The sequence below is a fragment of the Lissotriton vulgaris genome, unplaced genomic scaffold, assembly GCF_964263255.1.
Source record: "Lissotriton vulgaris unplaced genomic scaffold, aLisVul1.2 SCAFFOLD_261, whole genome shotgun sequence".
Lineage (NCBI taxonomy): Eukaryota > Metazoa > Chordata > Amphibia > Caudata > Salamandridae > Lissotriton > Lissotriton vulgaris.
In genome coordinates this window covers 885,276-908,261 of record NW_028252546.1, presented here as the reverse complement: position 1 = coordinate 908,261, position 22,986 = coordinate 885,276, and the positions used below count along the sequence as shown (strand labels likewise).

The 22,986-nt window shown below is 46.5% G+C and overlaps 1 protein-coding gene across 1 annotated transcript in view; it reads left to right on the top strand.

Moving 5' to 3' along the window:
- Positions 1-22,986, top strand: part of LOC147662122 (intercellular adhesion molecule 1-like) — a 258,970-nt gene that overhangs the window by 99,753 nt on the left and 136,231 nt on the right. Inside the window, exon 3 of the mRNA XM_086951095.1 lies at positions 13,299-13,571. Within this exon, the coding sequence (XP_086807221.1) occupies positions 13,299-13,571 (273 nt within the window). The remainder of the gene's footprint in view (positions 1-13,298; positions 13,572-22,986) is intronic.

Sequence of the window (22,986 nt, the reverse complement as noted above, 5' to 3'; positions counted from 1 at the left end):
GGGTACTCCCTTGTGTCTGGACAAAGCCTTACCTCTCTGAAGAGCTCTAATTAGCGCGAAACACTGTGTCAGGGGTTGCTTTTACTCATTTCAGGTTGGCTTGAGTTGGTATTTTACCAATTCAAAGCTGTAAGATTGTGCCTGGAGTGATAAATGGCTTTTGTCATTTTACAGCTCGGCAAGGACAGCACTGTTCTAGTCCTATGCTTAAAGACTTTGCTGTATAAATGGGAAAAGACTTTGTCCATTTCTATCTCGGCGTGGATAGCACTGTGCTAATCCTGTGCTTAAAAACTTCGATAGAAAAACAGACATTTGAGGTGAGCAGATCTAGAGTGTCGCTGGTGTTGAGAGTGCTCTAACAGGAGCTGCTTTCCACCTAAACTTGAGAACTACCCAGAGTTCTCTCCTTTTTTGCATATATATATATATATATATATATATATATATATATATATATATACTGCTTTTCTCCGTCTGGTGTCATCCCTACACCACTCCGATAACGAACGCAGTCCCAGATTCGATGAAATGTTAGTTTATTTAAAATAATGCCCTGCACCACCGCCATTATATATATATATATATATTCACTGAAAAAACCATAGGTTTCACACCAGTTATAGTTAGGAATTAGCATTTAAAAAACCCATTAAATTCACTGAAAAAACCATAGGTTTCAGGCCAGTTATAGTTAGCTGGAAATTTTATTGACATAAAACCATTGAAATTCCCACGTTATAGTTAGTTGGACTCACTATAACTTGCGCGCCTGCAATGCACTGCTGATGACGTCACATATTACATCACTCATGACATGGTCAGTGACATCACTCATGAATTTCATAGGTTTTTTAAATGCTAATTCCTAACTATAACTGGTGTGAAACCTATGGTTTTTTCAGTGAATTTCATAGGTTTTTTAAATGCTAATTCCTAACTATATATATAGGGCCTCAAACCTATGTTTTTTTCAGTGAATTTCAAAGGTTTTTTATTAGCAAATTTCTATAGCTATGAAATGTAATATTTTTTTATATTGAATCCTATATTGTATATTTATGTAATACTATTTTTTTTATGTATATTCATGTTTTTTGCCTTGGAGCGCTCCCGGTGCGCGTCCCGGTGAGCGCACCGGTGAGCGCAGTCTTGCGGCGCGCCCCGGTGCGCGTACGGGTGAGCGTCCCATTAGCGCTATTGCCACGAACAAAAACATCATCGTGACGTATCGCGTAGCCACGTCCGCGTGATACGCACGGCGTAAGCGCACCCGGAAGCACTCGAGCGCATACAATCGCGCTACGTAACCATCCGACGCGCTTACGCGCCCAGGGGCGCGTAGCGTAAGCGCGTCGGGTCATGTGACCTAAAAATAACACTTTTTATTGGTTCAGGACAGTTTTGGTTTCCAAATGATGAAAGCCCTGGTCATGTGACCTGAAAATAACACTTTTCATTGGTTCAGGACAGTTTTTTTTTCCTAATGGTGAAAGCCCCCACCTTTTTTCCGCATTCTCACTTTGTACTTTGAGTGAGGAAGACCTGTTTCCAGAGCTATTACTAATTTGTACTCAGAAATGGCGTCAGTAGCAGCAGCAGCAAGAGCATCTCAGCCACCACCACCAAGAGGACCACCACAACACCACAGTGGTGGCGATGAAGAAGAGGTGGAGGAGGAGGAGGAGGAGAGGAGGAGGTTCCTGCCAGAAGATACTACCCCATATAGGCAAAAGGAGCACATTATCTGGGAGTTTTTTTCAATCCCAAAGGACCTCAAAAAAGTAAATGCGCCAAAGGTTACTTGTTTAATCTGTGGCACTGTACTTTACAGGGGGAACCCTAACAAAATGTACTCTTTTGGCAACAACACCATGATTCGCCACATGCAACGCCTGCACCCTAACAACTATGCTGCAGCAGCGGTCCGAGAAATGACCAGAAACCCTCCCCAATCTTCTCCCAGCACCTCCAAAAGAAAGCAACCCACTCCATCGGGTCAAGAGACAAGGGCGATGGTCCCAAACATACAAACCCAGTTTGGACAATACAAAATCGTTTGTATTTTTTGTGGTAAAACAATTACCTATGGTGAGCAAAGCATTAAGCTCATCAATCGTGCTGGTGAGAACCACATTTGTCCCAAAAAAACTCAATTTTTCCTGATTTTTTTTGCTCCAGTTGAGCCATTTACAATTCCCTGTTTTTTGTTTGTCCCCATAAAAATAACAAAAAAATATAAAATTGTTCATAAAAGCCAAAAAAAAGTACAAAATGTTCAAAAAAACAATAAAAAAATATAAAACAACAAAAAGAAGAAAAAAACAGTTCTTTTTAGAACTACCTCCAATTTATAAAAAAAGGCTACATTTTTTCAAAACTCTGTCATTCTTTTTTCCCCATGGTACGCTCCCTGGTACGCTCCCCGGCGCGCGTACCGGGCGCTCCCCCCGCGTAAATCAAAAAAAAAAATCATTTTATGGCCCCCACATCAAACCTAAGGGGTCAGGGGGGTCTACTCTAACCCCTTTTGGCCATTTCCCCCTTTGTTTTTGCCACATCTTGTGTCTCGATCCTACCGAGACACAAGATGGCGGCCGCTCCGGACTGTTTGGAATGTTGACAGACACCCGAGAGCCAATCAGCTTTCCGTGCGCGAACTCGCGTAGCGCGCTGGTACGCGCCCCGGTGCCCATACCGGGGCGCGCTTACAGATATATATATATTTTTTTAACCTAAATTACTCAAAATCCACTGGAGCACATATCTTGAGACATAGCAAAGGCACATCGGGCTACCAGTCCCTACATTTTTGCCAAGTTTGGTGGAAATCCATCCAGCCGTTCGGGCTAAAAGCCTCCGCTTGACGAATCCCCCCCAAACTTTCAGGGAAGGAGCGGAGCGCCGCGAGGCAAATTTGAGGAAAATTTCAGGCAGATTCCTCACCCGGCGCCAAAATTATTCCCAATAGAATTTTGAGAATTCCCTATACAAAATAATCCTAACTATAACTACCTACTGGCGATATATATATATATATTTTCCAATATTACTCGCTCCAGCCACCAACTCCAGCCGGGTTCGTAAAGAAGACGAGGCAGACCCAACTTGGTGCAATTAGTTTATTTTCTTGTTAAAACGCCACCAACAGCCCTCACGACGCGTTTCGGCAGATCCCTGCCTTGATCACATGACGATATATATATATAATTGTACACAAACAATATATACACACACACAGAAATGCTACTACCAGGATCCTTTGCCCTGAGGTAGGTAGTGCAGAATTTCAGCGGAGCCAGCCGACAGACAGTACCGCACAGAAGAAAGAAATATCCGCGCTCTCAGATAGTGCCAAAGTGAAGTTTGTTACACCAGGTAACGCATTTAGACAGACTCGCTGTGTTGGTCACACAAGGATTACACAGGAAGTGTTCCAGTACATACATGTAATCACAGAAAAAGGACAAGAATCACATATCTGGCAACACAGTGTTTCTGCGGCGGCCATCATAAAGCAGTGCAATTCTTAATGAGAAACATTTCCAAGAGGGGGCACTAGGTGGCGCACTACCAATATGGACGCACGTCTGTGAGGCTCTGGCTACTTGGTTCCATTATATTACATTTATCCTCTACCCTTGCTGTGTCATCAGGTTATGATTGCCGGGAACCGGTAGTGTGCACTCATTGCTCGCTCCGGTGTGAATTTCGGCCGTAACTGAGGCCTGCTGCAGGAGGAGGAGCCTGGTGAAGTGGACGGCGGAGTGTCACTGTAACCTGCCTGGAGCTCCATCCGGCTTAACAGTATGTAGGCATAATCAACTAAGGCAATACAGAAGATTAAAGCATAAAAAACCAACAAGTGGTAAGGGGGGTTTCCCATATGGGGGGTCGCCAGGGCAACACGGAAACAACCCCTCCTCTCTCCACCAAAGGTCTGGTGTATGTGGTGGCTTGAGTGGGAGAAAAAGGCCAGCCGGGGAGTAGGAGAGGGGGGGTCACCCGGCTCATCGTGGATTGTTACCTCCTGCCATGTCAAGGGAAACAGAAAAAAAAAGTGCAAATAGTGGTGACAGCGGAGGATAAAAACAATAACCAGGCATCAATAAAGTCACTTATCTGGAGTCGGTCACCATCAGACCATCTGTCGTTTCCGGTCTTTTACACCATCGCCTCCGAGCCTACGGGTTCCAACCTCAGGGGGAGGGGGGTCTCCGAGTGGCGGGACCCAGCAGGAGAGGCGGAACCGTGGGAAAAACAAAAATGGCTACACAGTGCTACATTTCCTACCCGCAGAGAGAAGGGTATCAATCTGTTTGCGAAGAGGGCGATCTGGAGACTCGATCTTCTGATGTAGTTCCTGGATAGCGAGGCTGGATCGATTTAAGGAACTCCTCCACCTGATGTGGGTTAGTAAAGATATTGCTTTTGCCACAGTGAGTGACCCGCAAGCGTGCCGGGTATAGTAGGGCATATTCAATATGTGCTTTCCTGAGTTTTTGCTTGACACCCAAAAATTTACGACGCGCCTCTTGCATCGCCACAGCAAAGTCTGGAAAGATATTAAACTCCCCTCCGTCATATTGCAGATTCTTGTTTTCTCTGGCCAGCTTTGGAGCGGCATCACGATCGCGATAATTTAGGAGAGTTACCACGATTGGTCGTGGGGGCCCTCCAGAGGGTGGTCTGGGACCTAGGGAGTGGTGCGCCCGTTCCAGTATGAACTGGGAGGAGAAGGGATTGTCATAACTGGCACCCCGTAACAGCCTCTCTAATTACTCGTCCATGCGGCCCGTATTAGTGAATTCTGGAATGCCCAAAATTCTGATATTATTGTAGCAGTTGCTGGCCTTCAGGTTCTCATTTTTTCCTTCAATGACTTTAAGTAGTTAAGTAGTTTTTCCATTTGGGTGACTTGATTCTGCATCTGCATGGTAGTGTCCTCATTGTCTGTTATGCTTCGCTCCGCTTCTTCCAGCTAACCGTCTTGTTTATCGACCTTCTGGATGAGGAAATCAAGGCGTGTATTTATGGTGTCCATTTTCCCAGACAAGTCCGTTATACTGTGTTGTAGAGCTAGAAGCAGCGACTTGACATCGTCTCCCTGCGCTGGGGGCTGAGTCTGCACCATATCTCCCGAAACTGGAGTTGAGTCATCAGAGTTTGAGCGTGTGGCTACCCTCTTGGCGTCAAAGACCAGCTTCGGCTGTCTACCGTCTGGTTTGCCCATGGCTTGGGATTTAACCGCGTATTTTGTCCCAGGCAGGCGTCAATGTAACCCCCTCACTGCAGAGTCAATGACTGTAGGAGGGAAGGGATTAGTTGTATCGCCGTAGTTGTGGCTATGCGTTTTCACCCTACCAACGATCGTGGTTCTCCGGATCTCACACCCTGTCCCAGAAGGCTCTCCCAAAAGGCAAGTGAGGTATGGCGTGCAGCTCCTCACCAATCAATGCCCATACGGAGGAGAGTCTTTCAGCGTCACAGTTTTGAAAGAGTAAATGTTCAGTAGGCGTTGCGTGTTTTTCTTTATCCTGAGGCGGGTGAACTGAGAAAGCAGCTCCGCGCTAATTCAATGGAGGCTTAGCAGAGGGTGTTAATGTGGCCCCGGAAATGGCGTCTCGATGTAAGCCTATGTAGGAAGGCCGTCAGTCCCTCACGTGGATCCAGCATTAAGTAGGGAGAGGGGTGTCCAGTGCCACAAACCCGAAGGAGTACGTATAGTGGGTGCTGTGTTTATTGCATTACCCTGAGGAAGGCGGACTCAGCAAGCAGCTCCACACCGCTTCAGTGATGACTTGTGATAAGATGTAGGTGCAAAGCTGGAAGTGGTGCCTCAATGCAAGCTGATGCCAGCAGGTCATCAAACCCCTGCGGGGACCCAGAGTTCAGCAGGGGTTGGGCTGTTCGCACCTGAGGGATTTAAGAGTGCGCACGGTAATGGCGGCAATCTAGTTAATCACACCTCTGGCACCGTTACTGGTAATGCACGCTGCAAGGCAGGTGCTTGCATGGGCCACAGACCCCAATCAGCCACTTCAAATCCAAATGGACTCCCAGCCCGGGACCGCACACTGTTCGTTAGGCCTGGGGGGGGGGGGAGATGCGCCCGCAATCGCTGCCCGGCAGAGTCTCACAGGGTGACCCACACCCAGGGAGGCCAAGCCGCGCCCCCACTGCACTCACTGCTGCTAATCTGTTGAGAATCCGTTCAGTTGTGGATGCTGCTTTCACTTCAGCTGCATGTAGTTTATTATCTCCAAAATGTTATCCCCATGTGTCACCCGCCGACTGGGGTCCGATACAGCGCGGACTGTCAATCACGTGGGAAGCAGCGGTATTTCAGTAGTCCCCGCAGTTAAACTGGGGTTTAGATGGGAGGGTGATTCCCAGCACGGTTGGGGTGCCATGGTGGGTAGGGGTTGGTGAAGTTTTGGTTGTAATACTTCCACTGTTTCAAAATGATACAGCACTAATTGGATACATCGGTACACAAGGCACAGCTTACAGTACGGTCCTCGCATATGGCATCATACACTCTTCATTTCCGACATGTACCCCTGAAGATAAATCTACTCATATGGAATGTCAGAGGCCTGGAAGATCCCGCAAATGTAAACAGCTTTTATCCTACATGTACCGACACCAAATACACTTAGCCACACTTCAGGAAACATACACTACCACTCATGGTGAGTCCAGCTTTGTAACTAGATGGGCGTTGATAAGGATATTCTCCTCATACTCTTCATACTCGAGAGGCACGTTACTATTAATTAAAAAAGGCACCCCTTTTGTCTTGGGAGGCTAACTGAGCGATTCCGCGGGTAGATGGAGCACTCTGGGTATGCAGTCTCTCACATTGGTATGTTGCCATGGTCCTAACAGTGATGACGCTGACTACTACATCTGCCTTTCGGGACAGATTCTAAAAGTTGGCTCTACACATAGCATATGGGGAGGGGATTTTAATGCAACATTGTGCCCTGCGCTGGATCGTTCTCATCCCCAAACACACCATTACATGCGGATGCAGGAGGCCCTTACACAGTTGCTCCAGGACCATGGATTAATTGATACATGGCGACACTGGCACCCTGGGAGGAGGGAAGGCACGTATCACTCCACTGCCCGAGCTGCCTGGTCCCGTCTAAACTATTGGTTAGTTAGAGGGGTAGCCCCTTAGATAACATCCGTGATGCATATGGCTAGAACATTTTCGGACCACTCGCCTGTGTTCTTGCAGATAACTCTCCCCTGCATTACGGTCCCCCGTTCAGTTGAAGACTGGTAGCCGAGGCACTCTTAGATACAATATTTAGGGCCGAATTGGGAGAAGAGATTTCAGAATTTGTTCGCCGCAATAAGGGGTCGGTGTCTAGTATGGGTACTCTTCAGGAAGCTTTTAAAGTGACAATCCACGGTTTCTGAATGGCAAAGAGCTTTGGGGTGCTTAGATACAAAAGGCGCAATTTACATAAACTGGAGGGAGAACTCATTAAGTTGGAAACATAAACTCACTGAATATATAGACACTGCCGAGTGAGAGACCCGGTTTCGGGGGAAACATTTCACTGCACGCCGTTATGGTGAGGGTGAGAGGCCAGGCAGGGCACCAGCTCAGCGCGTACAAAAGCCAACATTTTCTAATTACATATTGGAGATACTGGATGCGGCTGGAACGTGCCATAAGGACTGTCGCGCTATTCTCAACAAATTCACCGCATACTATGAAACACTGTATACCTCCAAACGCACTGCCCCCCCCCCGCCTCACCCCCCCTTCCCGGACTTTGGCCCCTGTCTAAATTACATCACCTTGGGTTGGCTGGGAGACACGCAACAAGAGTTTCTAGCTGCACCCTTCGAGGTAGATGAGTTTAAAGAAGCGATTATGCAAATGAAATCCGGTAAGGCCCCGGGGTCTGACGGGCTACCAGTAGACTTTTACAAAGCCTACATTGAACAGCTGATTCCCATATTAAGGGAAGTCTATGAGGAATCACTAGAGACTCATCTTTTACCGGCCTCTATGAGAGAAGCTTTTATTATCTCCCCGTTTAAACCTGATAAACCTACAGATTGTTGTGATTCGTATAGACCACTCTCCCTAATTAATACGGATGTGAAGATACTGGCTAAGCTTTTGGCGAATAGACTCAGTCTATTAATGGAGAAATTGGTTTTACCGGATCAAGCAGGTTTTGTACCGGGTAGAGCAGCATCTCACAATTTGCGTACATTGTTTTCAATTATGCATAATGTTGACCCGCAACTGGCAATCCTGACGGCCTTATTAGACGCCACAAAAGCTTTTGACTGGGTGGAGTGGGACTACCTGTTCACCGTACTGCAGTGCATGGGATTCCCGATCGGGTTTTTATCATGGATCCAGCTACTATATACCTCCCCCATGGCCAGGGTGCGCATAAATGCACACATCTCCTCCTCAATTAGTCTCACGAGAGGCACTTGTCATGGATGCCCTCTGTCCCCGCTACTATATGCCCTTGTAATTGAGCCACTCGCTGTAAGCCTCCGGCAACATCATTCGGAAAAAGCCCTCCAGTGTTTTCTGCGCCCCATCTTAGTCTCTTTATATGCAGACAACGTCACTTTATACGTAAAAGACCCAATCTATAACCTCAACCCGTTGCTGCGTGAATTTATATGATTCGGTGGACTGTCTGGTATCACCATAAATTGGGCTAAATCGCAATTATTTCCACTTACTGCAGCGGGGAAGCCTTTTGCTACCGACTACCCTATAGTCTGGTGTGCTGAACAGGCGAAATATTTAGGGGTACAGGTCACCAATGATCGTGCAGAGCTCATGCATAGTAATTATGGATGTGCATTAGAATAGGTCACCAATTGTATTACTAGGTGGATAGCCTTGCCCCTCACAATGGCGGGACGCATCTCGCATATCAAAATGATTATACTTTCCAAATGTCTATATTTTTTTTATACATTCCCCTATACCCTGGGCGACCCTTCTTTAGCATGCTTAGAACAGAGCTCATACGACTGGTCTGGGGGGGGGGCAAGCAACCACGGCTACAGTGGGAGATCCTCACTCAGCAATATTCACAAGGGGGATTTGACGTGCCGAATTTTGAGTTGTATTATCTGTGCGCACAATCACACTTTGCACAGCATTGGTTCCATCCCCCCAGATATACACCTCAGGTTGCAAAACATTGCATTGGTTGGCACATCCAATCCCGCTGGACGGAGTAATCTTAGCTGTACCTGAACAAAGGGCTGTAGGGCCGACTTCAGTAGACTGCACTATTAGAGCCTGGCAACGCCTCCTCCAAATACTTAAGGTACCAATGCTATATTCTACTGCGCTCCCCCTTACATATCACCCACAGATGCCACTGTTATCCAAAGGAATTTTCCCCAAGGCCAAATCCAAATTCCATATTCATAGCTGGGGCGACCTTTATCATAATGATTCCCTTAAGAACATGACACAACTTTTTCCAAAAGCACAAGCCTCCTCTATGAATATATTTCTGTATGTCCGGCTGAGACAGGGTATTCCAGAACACACTCCGTCATACCCCAGAGAACCTCCTAAAATGGCACCACTACCTCATGTGCTGCGCGCCCATGATACCTCCCATCTAGTGTTGACTCTATACCATTGCTTATACACAGACATTGAATATAAGCCCTGCCCAGCTCGTGCTAAATGGAGTATGGAACTAGGATGCGATATCACAGACCAGCAATGGGATTACTGCTGCAAGGAGACAGGGCTAATCTCTTCAAACAGCCGACTCCGCATCAAACACTATGAATACCTTCATCAAACATATTATACTCCTGCCAGACTGCACCGCTATGGCCTACGAGACCATGCAAGATGTGATAGGTGTAACACAGACGATGCAGGTTGCCTTCATTTGGCATGGTCCTGTGGGGTAGTATATGAGTACTGGCAGCAGATAATTGAAGCCCTGACGCATATGACCCTGAATTACAGATGTCCCCTGACCCAGCTATGCTGGGATACACTGAGTTGATTCCAACTGCCCAACGCAAGTTCGTTGATTTTAGCATTTTATTATCCAGACGTAGGGTGGCCTGCAGATGGGGCAGGGGCAGGGCTCCCAAATTTAAGGACTGGCTAGGGGATCTGATCCTGTGTCAAGAACAGATGAATACATATGCTGAATTGATTCCCGCGCCCTCCAGACCGCGAGATATATGGGCCCCACTCACTATGTATCTGTTGGAGCACCCACTACCGGTACATGCTAACACAGCTTCAGCACCTACATAAAGTACCTACACCAGCACATGTAATATAAATGCTAATACTCTGAGGATTGAATAGTGTGATAACCAATTGTGTAACTAAATTGTGCCCTATGGATTTTATGCTCATTCTCTCTTTAGGTTGTGGCAATAATTAACCTGATCGATACAAACCATGCTGGGAACAGGCCTTTTGCTTACCATTCTAGTGGCCTACGAAAAACTGAGTCAGAGACTGATGCTAATAAGAATACATTTTGCCTATGTAATATGCCCATCTACTCTTACCATGCGCTGTATTATCGTGCCTCCACGTATGTACTTGTGCTGGAATTATAATTTGGAAATGTTTGTTATTGCTGAATAAAACACCAATAAAAAAAAAAAACATTATCAAGAAACATGATTGTTTAAAATTATATACTCCGATTATATTATTTCTAATCCTAATATAACAACATTATGTATGTAGCTGAATGTTGATGCACATCCTGAAATGTAGAATGAATAATTCACATGAAATGCTGTACTTGGGTACTTCATAATATAAACATATTGCAACCATAGTGGAATAATTTCACTATCACGAAGTTCGAATATTTGTACATGTACTCCATTTAATACTGTTACCATGTAAATTGGATAAAACAAGGATGTCAATCCAGACAACATAGAGAGACTAAGGGGCCCATTACGAAGTAGGGCGGATTGCCCCCGCCTGGATGGCGGTAGCCACCGCCAGCCTGGCGGGGGCAATCCGCCCAACATCCACACTCATATTCCCCCCTCCATATTAGTATGGCAGGGGGGACCTAGGCCGACGGAAAGACAGTCCGACGCTTTTCCACCCCGGTCGCCTTGCGGCTGGGGCAGAAAAGGTTTAATATGGTGGCGGTGTCTAATAGACACCGCCAGCCATATCATGATGGGCATTTTGGAATGCCTTTCCGCGGCGGCGATGCCGCCACTGAAAGACATGCAGTCTTCACTCTGGGGGCCTGCTGCGGGCTCCCAGAGTGAAGGTGATGTGGGGGGTGCACACGGGGGGTTGTTACAACGCGTCCGTTGCAACAACAGCGTTGTAATTGCATGCAGGGGATACAGCTTTGTTGTGAGGGCTGTTTACCGGCTGAAACACATCGACTGTTATAATCCTAACATGAGTACAGACACAAATTTGCAGATACAAAGGTTAGTCAGGATGTTAAGGTAGCTACACAACATTTTAACAATTTAGACATAAATTAATATAATCATATGCAGCTTAAATCTGGCCAAGTGGATACATGAGACAACTCTATATGTATAAATGGTACATGTGGACTCAAGTTCGTAGCAAGTAAAAAAGTGAAAATAAAGAGTATCTGACTATATTAATTTATGTCTAAATTTGGTTTCAATTGTTAAAATATTGACTAGCTACATTAACATCCTGACTAACGTTTGAATCTGCAAATTTGTGTCGGTACTCATGTCAGGATTATAACAGTTGATGTGCTTTCTCCATTGTACATGGTAACAGTATTAACTGGAATACATGTACAAATTTTGGGGCTTCGTGATAGTGAAATTATTCCACTATGGGTGCAATATGTTTATATTCAACAATTCATGTGAATTATTCATTCTACATTTCAGGATTAGTTTCACAAATCCAAAATAGGATTAGTACTTCAACCGACACGTGTTTCACCCCTGTACGAATTTTTGATGGAGCTTTCTCAAGTTTTTTGCTGAATATAGTCATGGAGAGGGCCAAATATTGTCAACAGTACGGCCTGGTCCTAGTGGTGTAATGTCACCACCAGGACCAAACAGCACAGCACTCCATTAGAGAAGTGTGGCTCAATGATTAGAGTGGCAGACCCTGATGCAGAGGTCTAGCCCGGGACCAGGGTTCAATTCCCCGCCTCAGCGGGACTTGGGCTCAAAATTCCACGGACCTGATAATTCTCGCCTCAGTGCCTATTCCAATCATGGAGTCCCACTCTGCAACTCTGGGCAATAGCTTGCTTAATCTCCACAACGGCCCCCACAACGCTAAGGATGCTTGGCCTCCACCTTGGGGGTGCCCAGGAGTGGACGCCTCACAGGAAAAGCCAGGATGAGTTCCACAGCGGTATTCGTACAAGCGCCTTGAGACCCTTGCGGGTGAGTAGTGCGCTATACAAGTATCAATTTACATTTACATTTACATTAGGCAGAAAGGAGTCCCATTGCTTAGTCGCCCACAGTATCTTCGCACAAACATTCGCAATTGACTCTTTTTTTACTATATCAAATACTATATTCAACACAAGCCAAAACACCAACTCAAGACCTTATCAATTTTTACTGAGTTCAACAACAAATTATGCACTTGATAAAACTCTAAGTACTGTCAGAAATCATATATGTGATTGATTATGGTATTCACTTATGTCTGACTACAATTCCCTCAGAGCCACCGGGGCGCGGCTTAATATTGCTAGCAATGGCAGTGGAAATTACCCCATGCCATTTCGGATATTTAGGAGGGAGGTGTAGTGCAGCAAAGATCCTTGCACTGACCACGGTAAAGAGTGTACTGGTGTGTGGTAATAGTGTCACAGAATGCTGGCCTCTGGATAACAGCCCACAGTTTTTGGGGGTACACCATCTCAGTCTTTGGGAAACAGCATCTCGGCACTTAGTTAACAGCACTCTGTCTGATGGGTAAAAGCATTCCAGCTGGTAGGTAACAGCGGCATCTTGACCAGTGGGTAACAGCGCCTCAGCCGGTGGGTAACAGCAATCTTCCCTGTAGGTAGTAACAATCTTTCCCATTGGTGGCAGCCTTAGTGCTCTCGGACAGCAGGATTTTTAAACATTGTTATTACTATTCTTGCAAGTTTTGTTGCTTGTCTGGAGCAGCATTCCTGTCCATGTGTAATAGAGGTGTTGACTTTATCATGGGGATCCTTCTTGCATCTGAACTACAAATTGAAAAGACCAATGTGTTGATGGCACCTCACCTCTGTTTCATTTCTGTTCTGGTTTTATAGGTTCGGAAGAAGAGCTTTGTGAGGTGACCATTGCAGGCCCGAAACTACAATTTGTGGAGTTTGGATCACACGTCTTCTTGAACTGTACCGGGACCACGACGTGCGACATGATGAAAGGGGGCTGGGAGACATCACTGCATAAAAAAACGAACTGGAACAGGAGGTGGATTACTTTGAGCAGCACCATGAACGAATGGGCCACGAATGCATTGTGTTTCACCATCAGCACTGGGGGCAATGTGCCCACCACTCAAATCGCAGTCGTCGCCTATCGTAAGTCAATCACTCCACTGTGTCAAGAGTATAACCCAATGAATAGACTCTCCGTATGCGAGACACCCAGTCACAAATAATCTACCCTGCCTAAAGCAAAGACATTGGATGAAATGTATAGTTTTGCAGAGTGGGTGAACTTCCATAAAATAGCAGTTTATCCCCCTTGCCCTGCCCCGCTCAGTAATGTACCCTCCGCTGCCCTGGCAGGCTCTAAATGAGTCTTTGTCTTTGACAAGAATGCATACTGTGTTTTATGACAACTCGGTACACAGTGAAACAATGTTTTTCTGAGCAGAAGGTGACAAGTCCTTTAGGGGGCTAAGTGCCATCCCACTAGAAGAAATAAATAAATAAATACACACATAAACACATAAATAAATAAAACACACCAATAATAAACTTCCTGTGCCATCTATAGCTATCTGTAATGTCACAGAATTGAGATACTGAGGCAGGGAGTGTGAGCTGGGGCAAGAGGAAACAAACCAGTGCAGGCTGGGTCCAGATGGATGTCCAATTTGTATTTATACATGTTTGTGTTCGTAGCTTTAAAGTGAAAACCCAGGTGAGAAACAGGAAACTACTGTGGACCAAGAAAGGATGCTCAAAGGAAGAGGAAAACATTGCAAGATGGAGTACATCTGCAGTGAGCTTTGGGAGGCGCCTAGTAGTAGACCCCAGGTGCTGGTTGAACAAGGAATACGGGGTGCTCCTCTAAGCGGTGGGTTTTCATTTCCTTCCTGAAGTGTAGTACTGAAGTGGAACACGTGCCTGTACTCCATGTGCTGCCCCAGTCACCTGCTAGTCTAGCCAGGTGTGCCAGTTCTACTTCCCTTGTAAATAATGTAGCAGGTTGTAGGGTGAAGCTGCTGGTAGTGGCTGGTGGTCTACCAGGGTGGGGCGATGTGGTTGGATTTCGTCTGTTCTTGCAGAGTTGCCCGAGGGTATATAAGTTAGAAATGTCAGTCTTCCATGTGTTGGAACAGTTATATAGCAATGTTTGGGGGGGGGGGGGGGTTCGGCTGTGACTTTTTAGGCTGCAATTGAAGGAGATATGACTTCTGATTTGTATGGTAATAGAATATCATGGACTAATACTCTTTGGACACAAATATCACATCCTAAATATTGCTGGCAAAAATAATGCCCGACGGGAGTTAATGATAGTACATCTGCACCAATTGGGGCCATATCTCATAAAACAATGTTAAGGCTTGGATATTTATGCTAGAGGATATTTTTGTTAATATTCTGACTTGTAACTGTTCTGATTTCATCTGATTTTCCCTGGTTGATCCAAAACAAACCAGACTCTTTCGACACACCTGAAATAGCTATCATTTCGAAACAGGCTACATTCACAGTGGTAAGCTTGATATTAACAAGTATTGGTAAAGTCAGTGTCTTTGTTCAATATGCTATCTCATGGAGGGCATGGGCAAGCCGCCGAACGAAATAGCCACGTGGTGCTGAATCTCCGGCAGACGCTGCCATTTAGTACACAAAACCGCGATTACAGCTGCAGTGCATCACCATCTGACCCCTGCGGGCCCCCCACATGTCGTGGGCATTTTATTGTTCCTAATGGAAGTGGACTCCTAGCTGTGGGGAGGGGAGACTTTTCCCGAGGCGTGCAGATAGGCCTCCTTCTACAGCCTCTCCTCTCAATTGGCGGCCGTGCTGGCAGAGCCGGGGGGCCCAGACCTGTAGGCCTCCTGAACTGAATGGAGCTGTTCGAGGGGCCTGCGGAACCCCTGCTTCAACTCTGCCTTGTTAACTGATTGCCCCTCGCACTTTCTGGGCAGTGGCCCACCTGCATTTTGCATCCACCTCATTGAGTCCTGGCTTTGTTGAGGGGCTCTTTTCCAGTGGCCGATACTTGACTGAGCCGGCTGAAGGAGTTATCGTGGGCGGCTCTGCTGTTCACCCGGGTGATGGCATAAAGAAGACAGAATCTGGGAACGTTGAGGTGTGGAGGAGGTACTGCGGACATCACCCGTGATTTATCCTGAGGTAAGGCAGGCCCAAAGTCTCCACGGAGGCCACGCGGCGATAGGGGCCATGGCGAGCCTGGGGAGCCTGCCGCCGGGCCGTGAAGGACTAGCTTGGCTACCTCCTTCACCTCCTCTGCTTGCCGTCACCCCCCCTCCTAATTTTCTGTACGCTGTGGCACAAAGTACTCCCTGGGGCCGGATGGGAGCTACTGCCACCTACTGATCCGGGTGACATCCAATCTGCAGGCCACTTCGGTCCCCAGGTTTTTTGACAGGCACAGGTGAACATGCTGCATCTTGGGGTCCATTTCAACATTCTGCAGTGGTCTGGATTTCAGAATGGGGCCCAACTGTGTTCTCTCCCTTGTTGTGGGTGCCCTTGCTTTCTGACCTGCCTCTCGGATGCCCACTGCTGGCTGGATGTTGTTCTCCACACCCCAGGCATACGACCATTGGCTCCAATGCCGGTCCTTAGCGTACCTACCTCCAACTCCATCAATCGCGCCACAACTCATTTGCTAGCTCCTGGGCCTGGAGACTCCCACATTGAGGTCTTACAATCAACCCTGCCTAACGCCCCCTAGTTATCACTTGGTATTGGTGCTTATTGAACTGCTGGCTACCTATCTGGAGGCACACTCATCAAACCTGTGCCATCATGCGTTTCATCCAGCAGCAATGAGACACGTTTCTGGTTAGAGGCCTCCTACCACCTTGTGCATCTCCATATATATCATGACCTATGCCATCCATGGCCTGCTCCTTCCTGCCTCACTGGGTTGAACCAACACCAACACCTGGAATTTTGATCTTCCTCCACCCCCCTGCCAGGAAATCTCTACTGTTGCCATTCCCTAGCCCCCGAGGCTAACTACATGACTTTTCCATACATCGCTGGTTGTCGTGGGTACTGCTTGTGGCTATCTCTGCACAATATGCCATTCATTCATCTGGGTCGGCCTTCCCCCTCCCCCTACTTCACTCTAAAGGCTATGGATCATAATGATCCCAAACAGCAGCATCTCAATTTTGAGAAGCAAAAGTCCACGTACCCCGCTCCATCTCCACAGAACTCGGACGTTGGCACCACCTGCGGCACTGGATTAGACCCGCTAACCAGCACAGACGCAATCATGGGCGCATTGAGAGCAGACTTCAGGGCCATTGATGGCCAATTTGACACTCTGGCCAGGAGATTGGACACATTTGGTGAATGTCTAGACCGCCACACAAAATAGACTGGAGGCCACCGAGGGGAGAGTGTTGGACCTGGAAGATGCCATTGCACAATCCATGAAATAACTAGAAAGAATGGAAAAACTGCTCAAATCAGTGGCCATGAAGAATGAAGATCTGGAGGTGAGGGGTAAGTGCAATAATCTACTCATATTGGGGGTACCTGAATCTACCAATACTGGCAGTCTCGATCTATTTGTTGAAGGGCTGTTGACTGATCTGTTTGGCAAGCAACACTTTACCTCAATGTTTAGGGTGGAACTGACTCATCACTAGCTGGGACCACAGCCTAATCGAGGCTGTCACCCCGAGCTCTCTGATTGCCCGCCTACTGAACTTCAGGGACCGCGATATAGCCCTACACCTTGCTCAAGAACAGGGTCCCTTACAGTGGCAGAGCTTTACCATCTGTTTGTTTCCTGAATATACCGCTGTGGTCCAAGAGGAGTGCCTTAAGTTTACAAGCGTCAAGTCCACACTTCGAAAACTAGTTTTTCACAATGGTATGCTGTACCCGGTGTGCCTCAGGATGGAGATCAATGATAAGCTGCATTTCTTTCACACCCCAGCTGACATTCAGGCGTTTTGCAAAGAACATGCTGCTGAACGCTCCTCTTCCCGTCGCTCCACTCTGGACAGATCTCGTTCTGAAAGTTCTTTTTCTGATGTTCACATAAGGTTGTGGCATTATCTGCGCTGTCACCAGCCCTAAAAAGTAATTTACCAAGATCTCCGACCAGCATGCCATGCTGTTTTCAAAGTGCAAGTGGTTTCAATTCACTGCATCTTGCGCACTGTGGATGAGCATTAGACGTCACAACCTTTAACAGAGGGATCAATTGTGCCACTCTGGGTTTTTGTATGGATGTCCACGGATCACACTTCAATCTTATAGGGATGCGCAACCGACAATGTAAATCCGGCCTTCCAATCCATACACTACTCCTATAATGCTTGGGTGTCTGTCGTGGCATAGCACCCCCCAAGTTGTACACACGATTTATGCTACTTGTATGGTTATTTTATGTTTTTGGGGGGTGGATTCTAGGGGTCGGTACTGGGCCCTGTTGTGCCTGGTTTGGGGTTCTTGGTAACGGTCGCAATATTCCTTGTTGTTTTCTTCAGTCCCAGTGTACACAAAGTGGCTGCTCTCTATCCTTCTTTTCCAGCTCCAGTTGTCATACCTGATGGTCCGTACACATCCTCCTGAGTCCAACTACCTCCCTCTCACCCTCCTGTCTTGGAATATCAGGGGTCTTAATGATCGCGCCAAGTCAAACAGGTCTTACAATATCTTACCCGTCATGTTGTGCACATTAATTTTTCTCCAATAGACGCACCTTCCTCCGGGGAAAGTACACACATATGCATCCCTTTGGGGTACGCACCGTTTCCTTCCCAAAGACAGTTCCTACTCTAGCGGGGTTTGTACTCTTGTTTACAAGAGTGTGCTGTTCAAACACATCACCACAATTGCAGACGATGCCGACCGGTATGTCCTAGTCTCTGGTACTCTAGGGGGGGCACTCTAGTGTTTTGGCAAATATTTTCGCTCCTAATGTAAATTCTCCGAGTCTTTTCAGTCCCTTTCCACCCAGTTTGGATGGCTGGATATTGACCACCTTATTATAGCTGGAGACTTCAATGTCCTAATGGACCCCACTACTGACACCACAACACCAACACTCACCACCAAACCTAGATCACTCCGAGTTGTACATGACATTAGTGATACATACATATTCCTCGGCGCCTGGTGCCTGAAGAGCTGGGGTTCAGACACCACTTAGCCCCACACAACACTTGGTAATGCATTGACTATTGCTTTATATCTGCCACACTTAGCCCATGGTTGCTTTCCACTCAACATCTCTCTTTTACCCTATCCAATCACTCTCTTGGTTCTTTTTAGCATTCCTTTTGGTGGCGATCGGGATAGACAGTAACATTTTCCCACTTTCGTGCTACAGGACCAACTGTTTTGTTCAGAGCTGCGTACTGCAGTTCTGAAATATTTAAGGCTTACTGAGGGCATGGTGGCCTCCCAGGCCACCCTTTGGGAGGCTTTCATGGCCAATATCAGGGGCATTTTCATCTCTAAGCACTCTGGGGTGCTCAAGGATATACGCAGGGGGTTCAAACGCCTTGAGGGGGAACTGACTGATCTGGATCTTCGAACTGCATTTAGCAAAGACAGACCTTGCCTACTGACTGAGTATAGAGAATTTGGCTGAGAGAGAGATCCTCTACCCGAGTAAACATGCTTGCTCATGCAGATATGGTGAGTGTAAATGCCCTGGTGTACTTTAGCCCATTTCCTTCGCCCCCGAGGGGGAACTCCTACATCACTGAGAGTAGAAGGGGCATGCATGTTACCTTTAACAAGTGTATCCTGGAGTCACTACTCCAGTACTACATCTGTCTTTTTACTACCAATTTATCTTGGGATACCATGGCCAAAGCGGTGTAACTTGATGAGGTGGCTATAGTTTGGCTCTCTAATTCCTAATGTTAATTTCTACGCAAAGCTTTATACTGTGAGGAATAATACAGGCCATAGACTCATCTGACTGCTCCAAGGCCCCTGATCTTGATGGTAATACTGCAGAGTTTTACAAACATTTTAAACATATATTTGCGCCGCGCCTGCTTGTGGTATACGAGAAATCTGTCCTAGTAGGCGCTCTACCACCGTCGATGCGAGAGGCTGCAGTCACTCTTCTTCCTAAACCTGGTACGGATCCCTGAGTTTGCGGCTCATACAGACGCTTGTCATTCCTCAATCTAGATAACAAAATATTGGCATAAGTTCTCTCCAACCATCTCTCCATACTGACGGAACAAATCATCTCTCCTGCGCAGTTGAGATTCGTTCCCCACCGCTCAAAATTGCTGAACTTACGGGCATTGTTCTCCGTACTACATAGAATATCTTCAGTTATCCCAGCCATGATAGCTCTATCAGAAACTTAAAAAGCGTTTATCTCCTTGGAATAGCCCTTTCTCCGTGCTGTACTAAAAAAAATGGGTTTACCCCTGGGTTTCTCCTCCTTGATTAACCGCCTATATACGCACCCTACCGCACGCCTCAGGGTCAATGGCTTAATCACAGAACCATTTCCCGTAATGAGAGGTACCTGTCAGGGATGCTTACTTTCACCACTGCTATTCATTACAGCAATGGACCCTACGGTCCATCATTTACACATTCACCACCTGCATGAGGTTTTCAATAAAAAATGGCCTTCGACGCATCTTCCTCCAAGCAGATGATATCTTATTTTTTATCCGTTTCCCAGAGGAGAACATAACTCCAACTCTGCACAAACTGACGTGATTTGGGATCCACTCTGGGCTTCGGATCAATTGGTCCAAGTCTGAACTTTTTCCCATCACCTCTACCACAAAGCAGACATTGGGTGATTACCCACTACTTGGTCTGAAGGACTGGTATCTCAGCATTGTACTCCATCCTGACAGGGAGCAGGAGGCGTGACTGAACTAAGGTCCTGCTATTGATTTACTATCGACTCAAATTGATGAGTGGATTTGGCTACCTCTTTCATTAGCAGGTAGGATTGCGATTATAAAAATGGTGATCCTGCCCCACTTCCTATACTTGTTCCTTAACATTCCCATGCCACTTACAAATTTGTTCTTTTTAACACTTCAAGGCCTACTCCTTAAACTTTTCTGGGCCGGTCGGCATCCGCATGTCAGGACACATTGGTGCTCCCTTATAAGTGGGGCAGGTTTGACGTGCCTCATTTTCAGCTATATTATTTGGCCGCACTGTGCCAATAAGCCCACCATTGGCATCATGTTAATGCCAGATCACTAAACATCAACCCCGAGATGGAGCTTTCTGCACCCACTCCTCTAGCGTCCATCCTACCAAAAGGGATTCCTTTGAACCACAAGAATGTTCAAACACAATCCACCACCTGCTGGGCATGGAGGAAACTCCCATGACTTTTAGATGGGACCCTTCTTCACTGGCCTTGACACTGACAGATAGCCCCTGGCTGCCCATTACCTGTGAAACATTAGAAAAGCGTACCCTGTCACAACATGGTCTGCACACCTTTGGGGGTCTATTCCCGGAGGGGCATATGCTAACGCACTACACGGACCTCCGCTTCAATGACGCCACAATCATGGACCATTTTATTATGCACTGCATCCACAATATCCTGTTGGCTACACCACCCCTAGCTCAAGAAAAGTTCCCCCCTAACATTAGTGATCAGTGATTCAGATGGAGTGAGACTAGTGTCCAGTCTTTATCGAGCTTATGTGGCATTGGTGCCATTACATGATGCAAAACTCAGATAGACTTGGAAACTGGACCTCGGCAGGCCCCTTACAGATACAATGTGGACTGCATGCTGTGCACAAACCTGAATGGTGTCGCCCAATCATTGTCACAAACTTCTGTTCTGTGCTTTAAGTTCTTGTGATGCACATGCATTACTCCAGCTAATCAAAGCAAGTATGAAAAAACACACTCCTCCAATTTTACGAAATGCCTTCTTCCAAGAGCGTACTTTCTCTTTTTTTTTATGACCTTTATTGAATGTATACACATAAGTTGGAGATGATGCATTCCAGGGCCTACAACCCATTGGGCCGGCCGCTACAAGTTTAGCCCAGACGAGTATTATTCCATAATACACAGCCGTGTGTCCGACAACTCTGAGGTCCGGTGGCGCATGATCTGTCATTTCTCCCACAACCTTCTCCATCATATTTATAGCTACGTACAGGTCTAACAATTGTTTTTTTGTTTTTTTGTTTTCCTCTTTTTCTTATTTTGAGCATTAAACAGTTCTTAACCATAACCAGAACTATGTTCAAGATAAATAACCACAATTAGCTGTCATTCCCTGTCTGTTACTATTCACTGATTTGTATTTCCGCTTTCCATTAGTAAATCACGTGTTAAATCACAATCACAGTGCTGCACCCAATGTCACTATTTGGCTGTATTACCCAACCATACCATCTAAACACCCTCCTCCTCTTCGTCTGAGCTTATTTCATCATCCTCTGGTAAGGGATCACACAATTCACCTCTATTCACATTCCGATCTGACCATACCTTGTTCCACTTACGGGGACAGGCCCTAAGTACATACACTGCCCTCTCTGTAAACATTAGCAAGTCCATATTTCTACTCCACATGGACGCTGTGGGCAGCTCCGAGGCACCCCATTTTTGTGCAATGTCTCTTTTTACCACCATGATTGCCAGTGTAGCCCATATGAGTCCATACTTCGTCAAATCGTTCGGTTCCCAGATGTTTAATAGAAATTTGCGTGGCTCGGGAACAAGAGAGACCTTAAGTGCCTGTGAGATAGTACGCATGACTTGCTGCCAAAATTCTACCACAAGAGCGTACTTTCTCGACTTGGTTTGGTCCTGTAGATTTGTAGCAACTTACTGTGATGAGATCTTCTCCAAGTTAACGCAAATGCGGAAGATTGACCTGGAAATAGAACTGCTACTCACCCTATTGGGCTATGTTTCAGACCTTCCCAAAAACATGGTGTAGGTGGGTGGTCACTACACTGGGGTAGGTACCATCCCTGCTGCTGCCAACTGGCGCCCCACCATGGCGTACTGCAACACTACCAGTGAGAAATATGCAACTCTTCAAACTCCAACCTCTGGATCAAAAGATAAATGGCAACCACTATGAGATTATTTACTAGCAAATGCATATCAGTCCCAGGGAGTCAGCTTTATCCACCCACCCACTGTCACCCAATGATATGCTATTTGGTAGTCAGCCCTGAGCCCCTTCACTGATCACCACTACACATACACCAAGCCCAGGTAGGATTGGAGAGACTGTTCTACATGATCCACTGTCCCTCCGTCACTATCAGTCCACCCTCCCCTTAATCACTCTCCCCCCACTAATCACCACTATTTATTGGAGAGTAATTTTAAACTCTTGCTTCTTATGCCCCCCCCCCACTAAGATAATCTACCCCAAACAAACTTTCCATTCCTTTAGAGCAAAAAAGTTAACCTTTTTGGTTTGTCTGTTCTTGCAACGTTTCCCTACCTATTGCGAATTTGAGGGCATATGGTGAATGCAATTTATCATTCCTTGACGATTACCTATATTTATGCTGATGGCACTTACCTCCTTGTTCTCATTGCTCTCTATAAT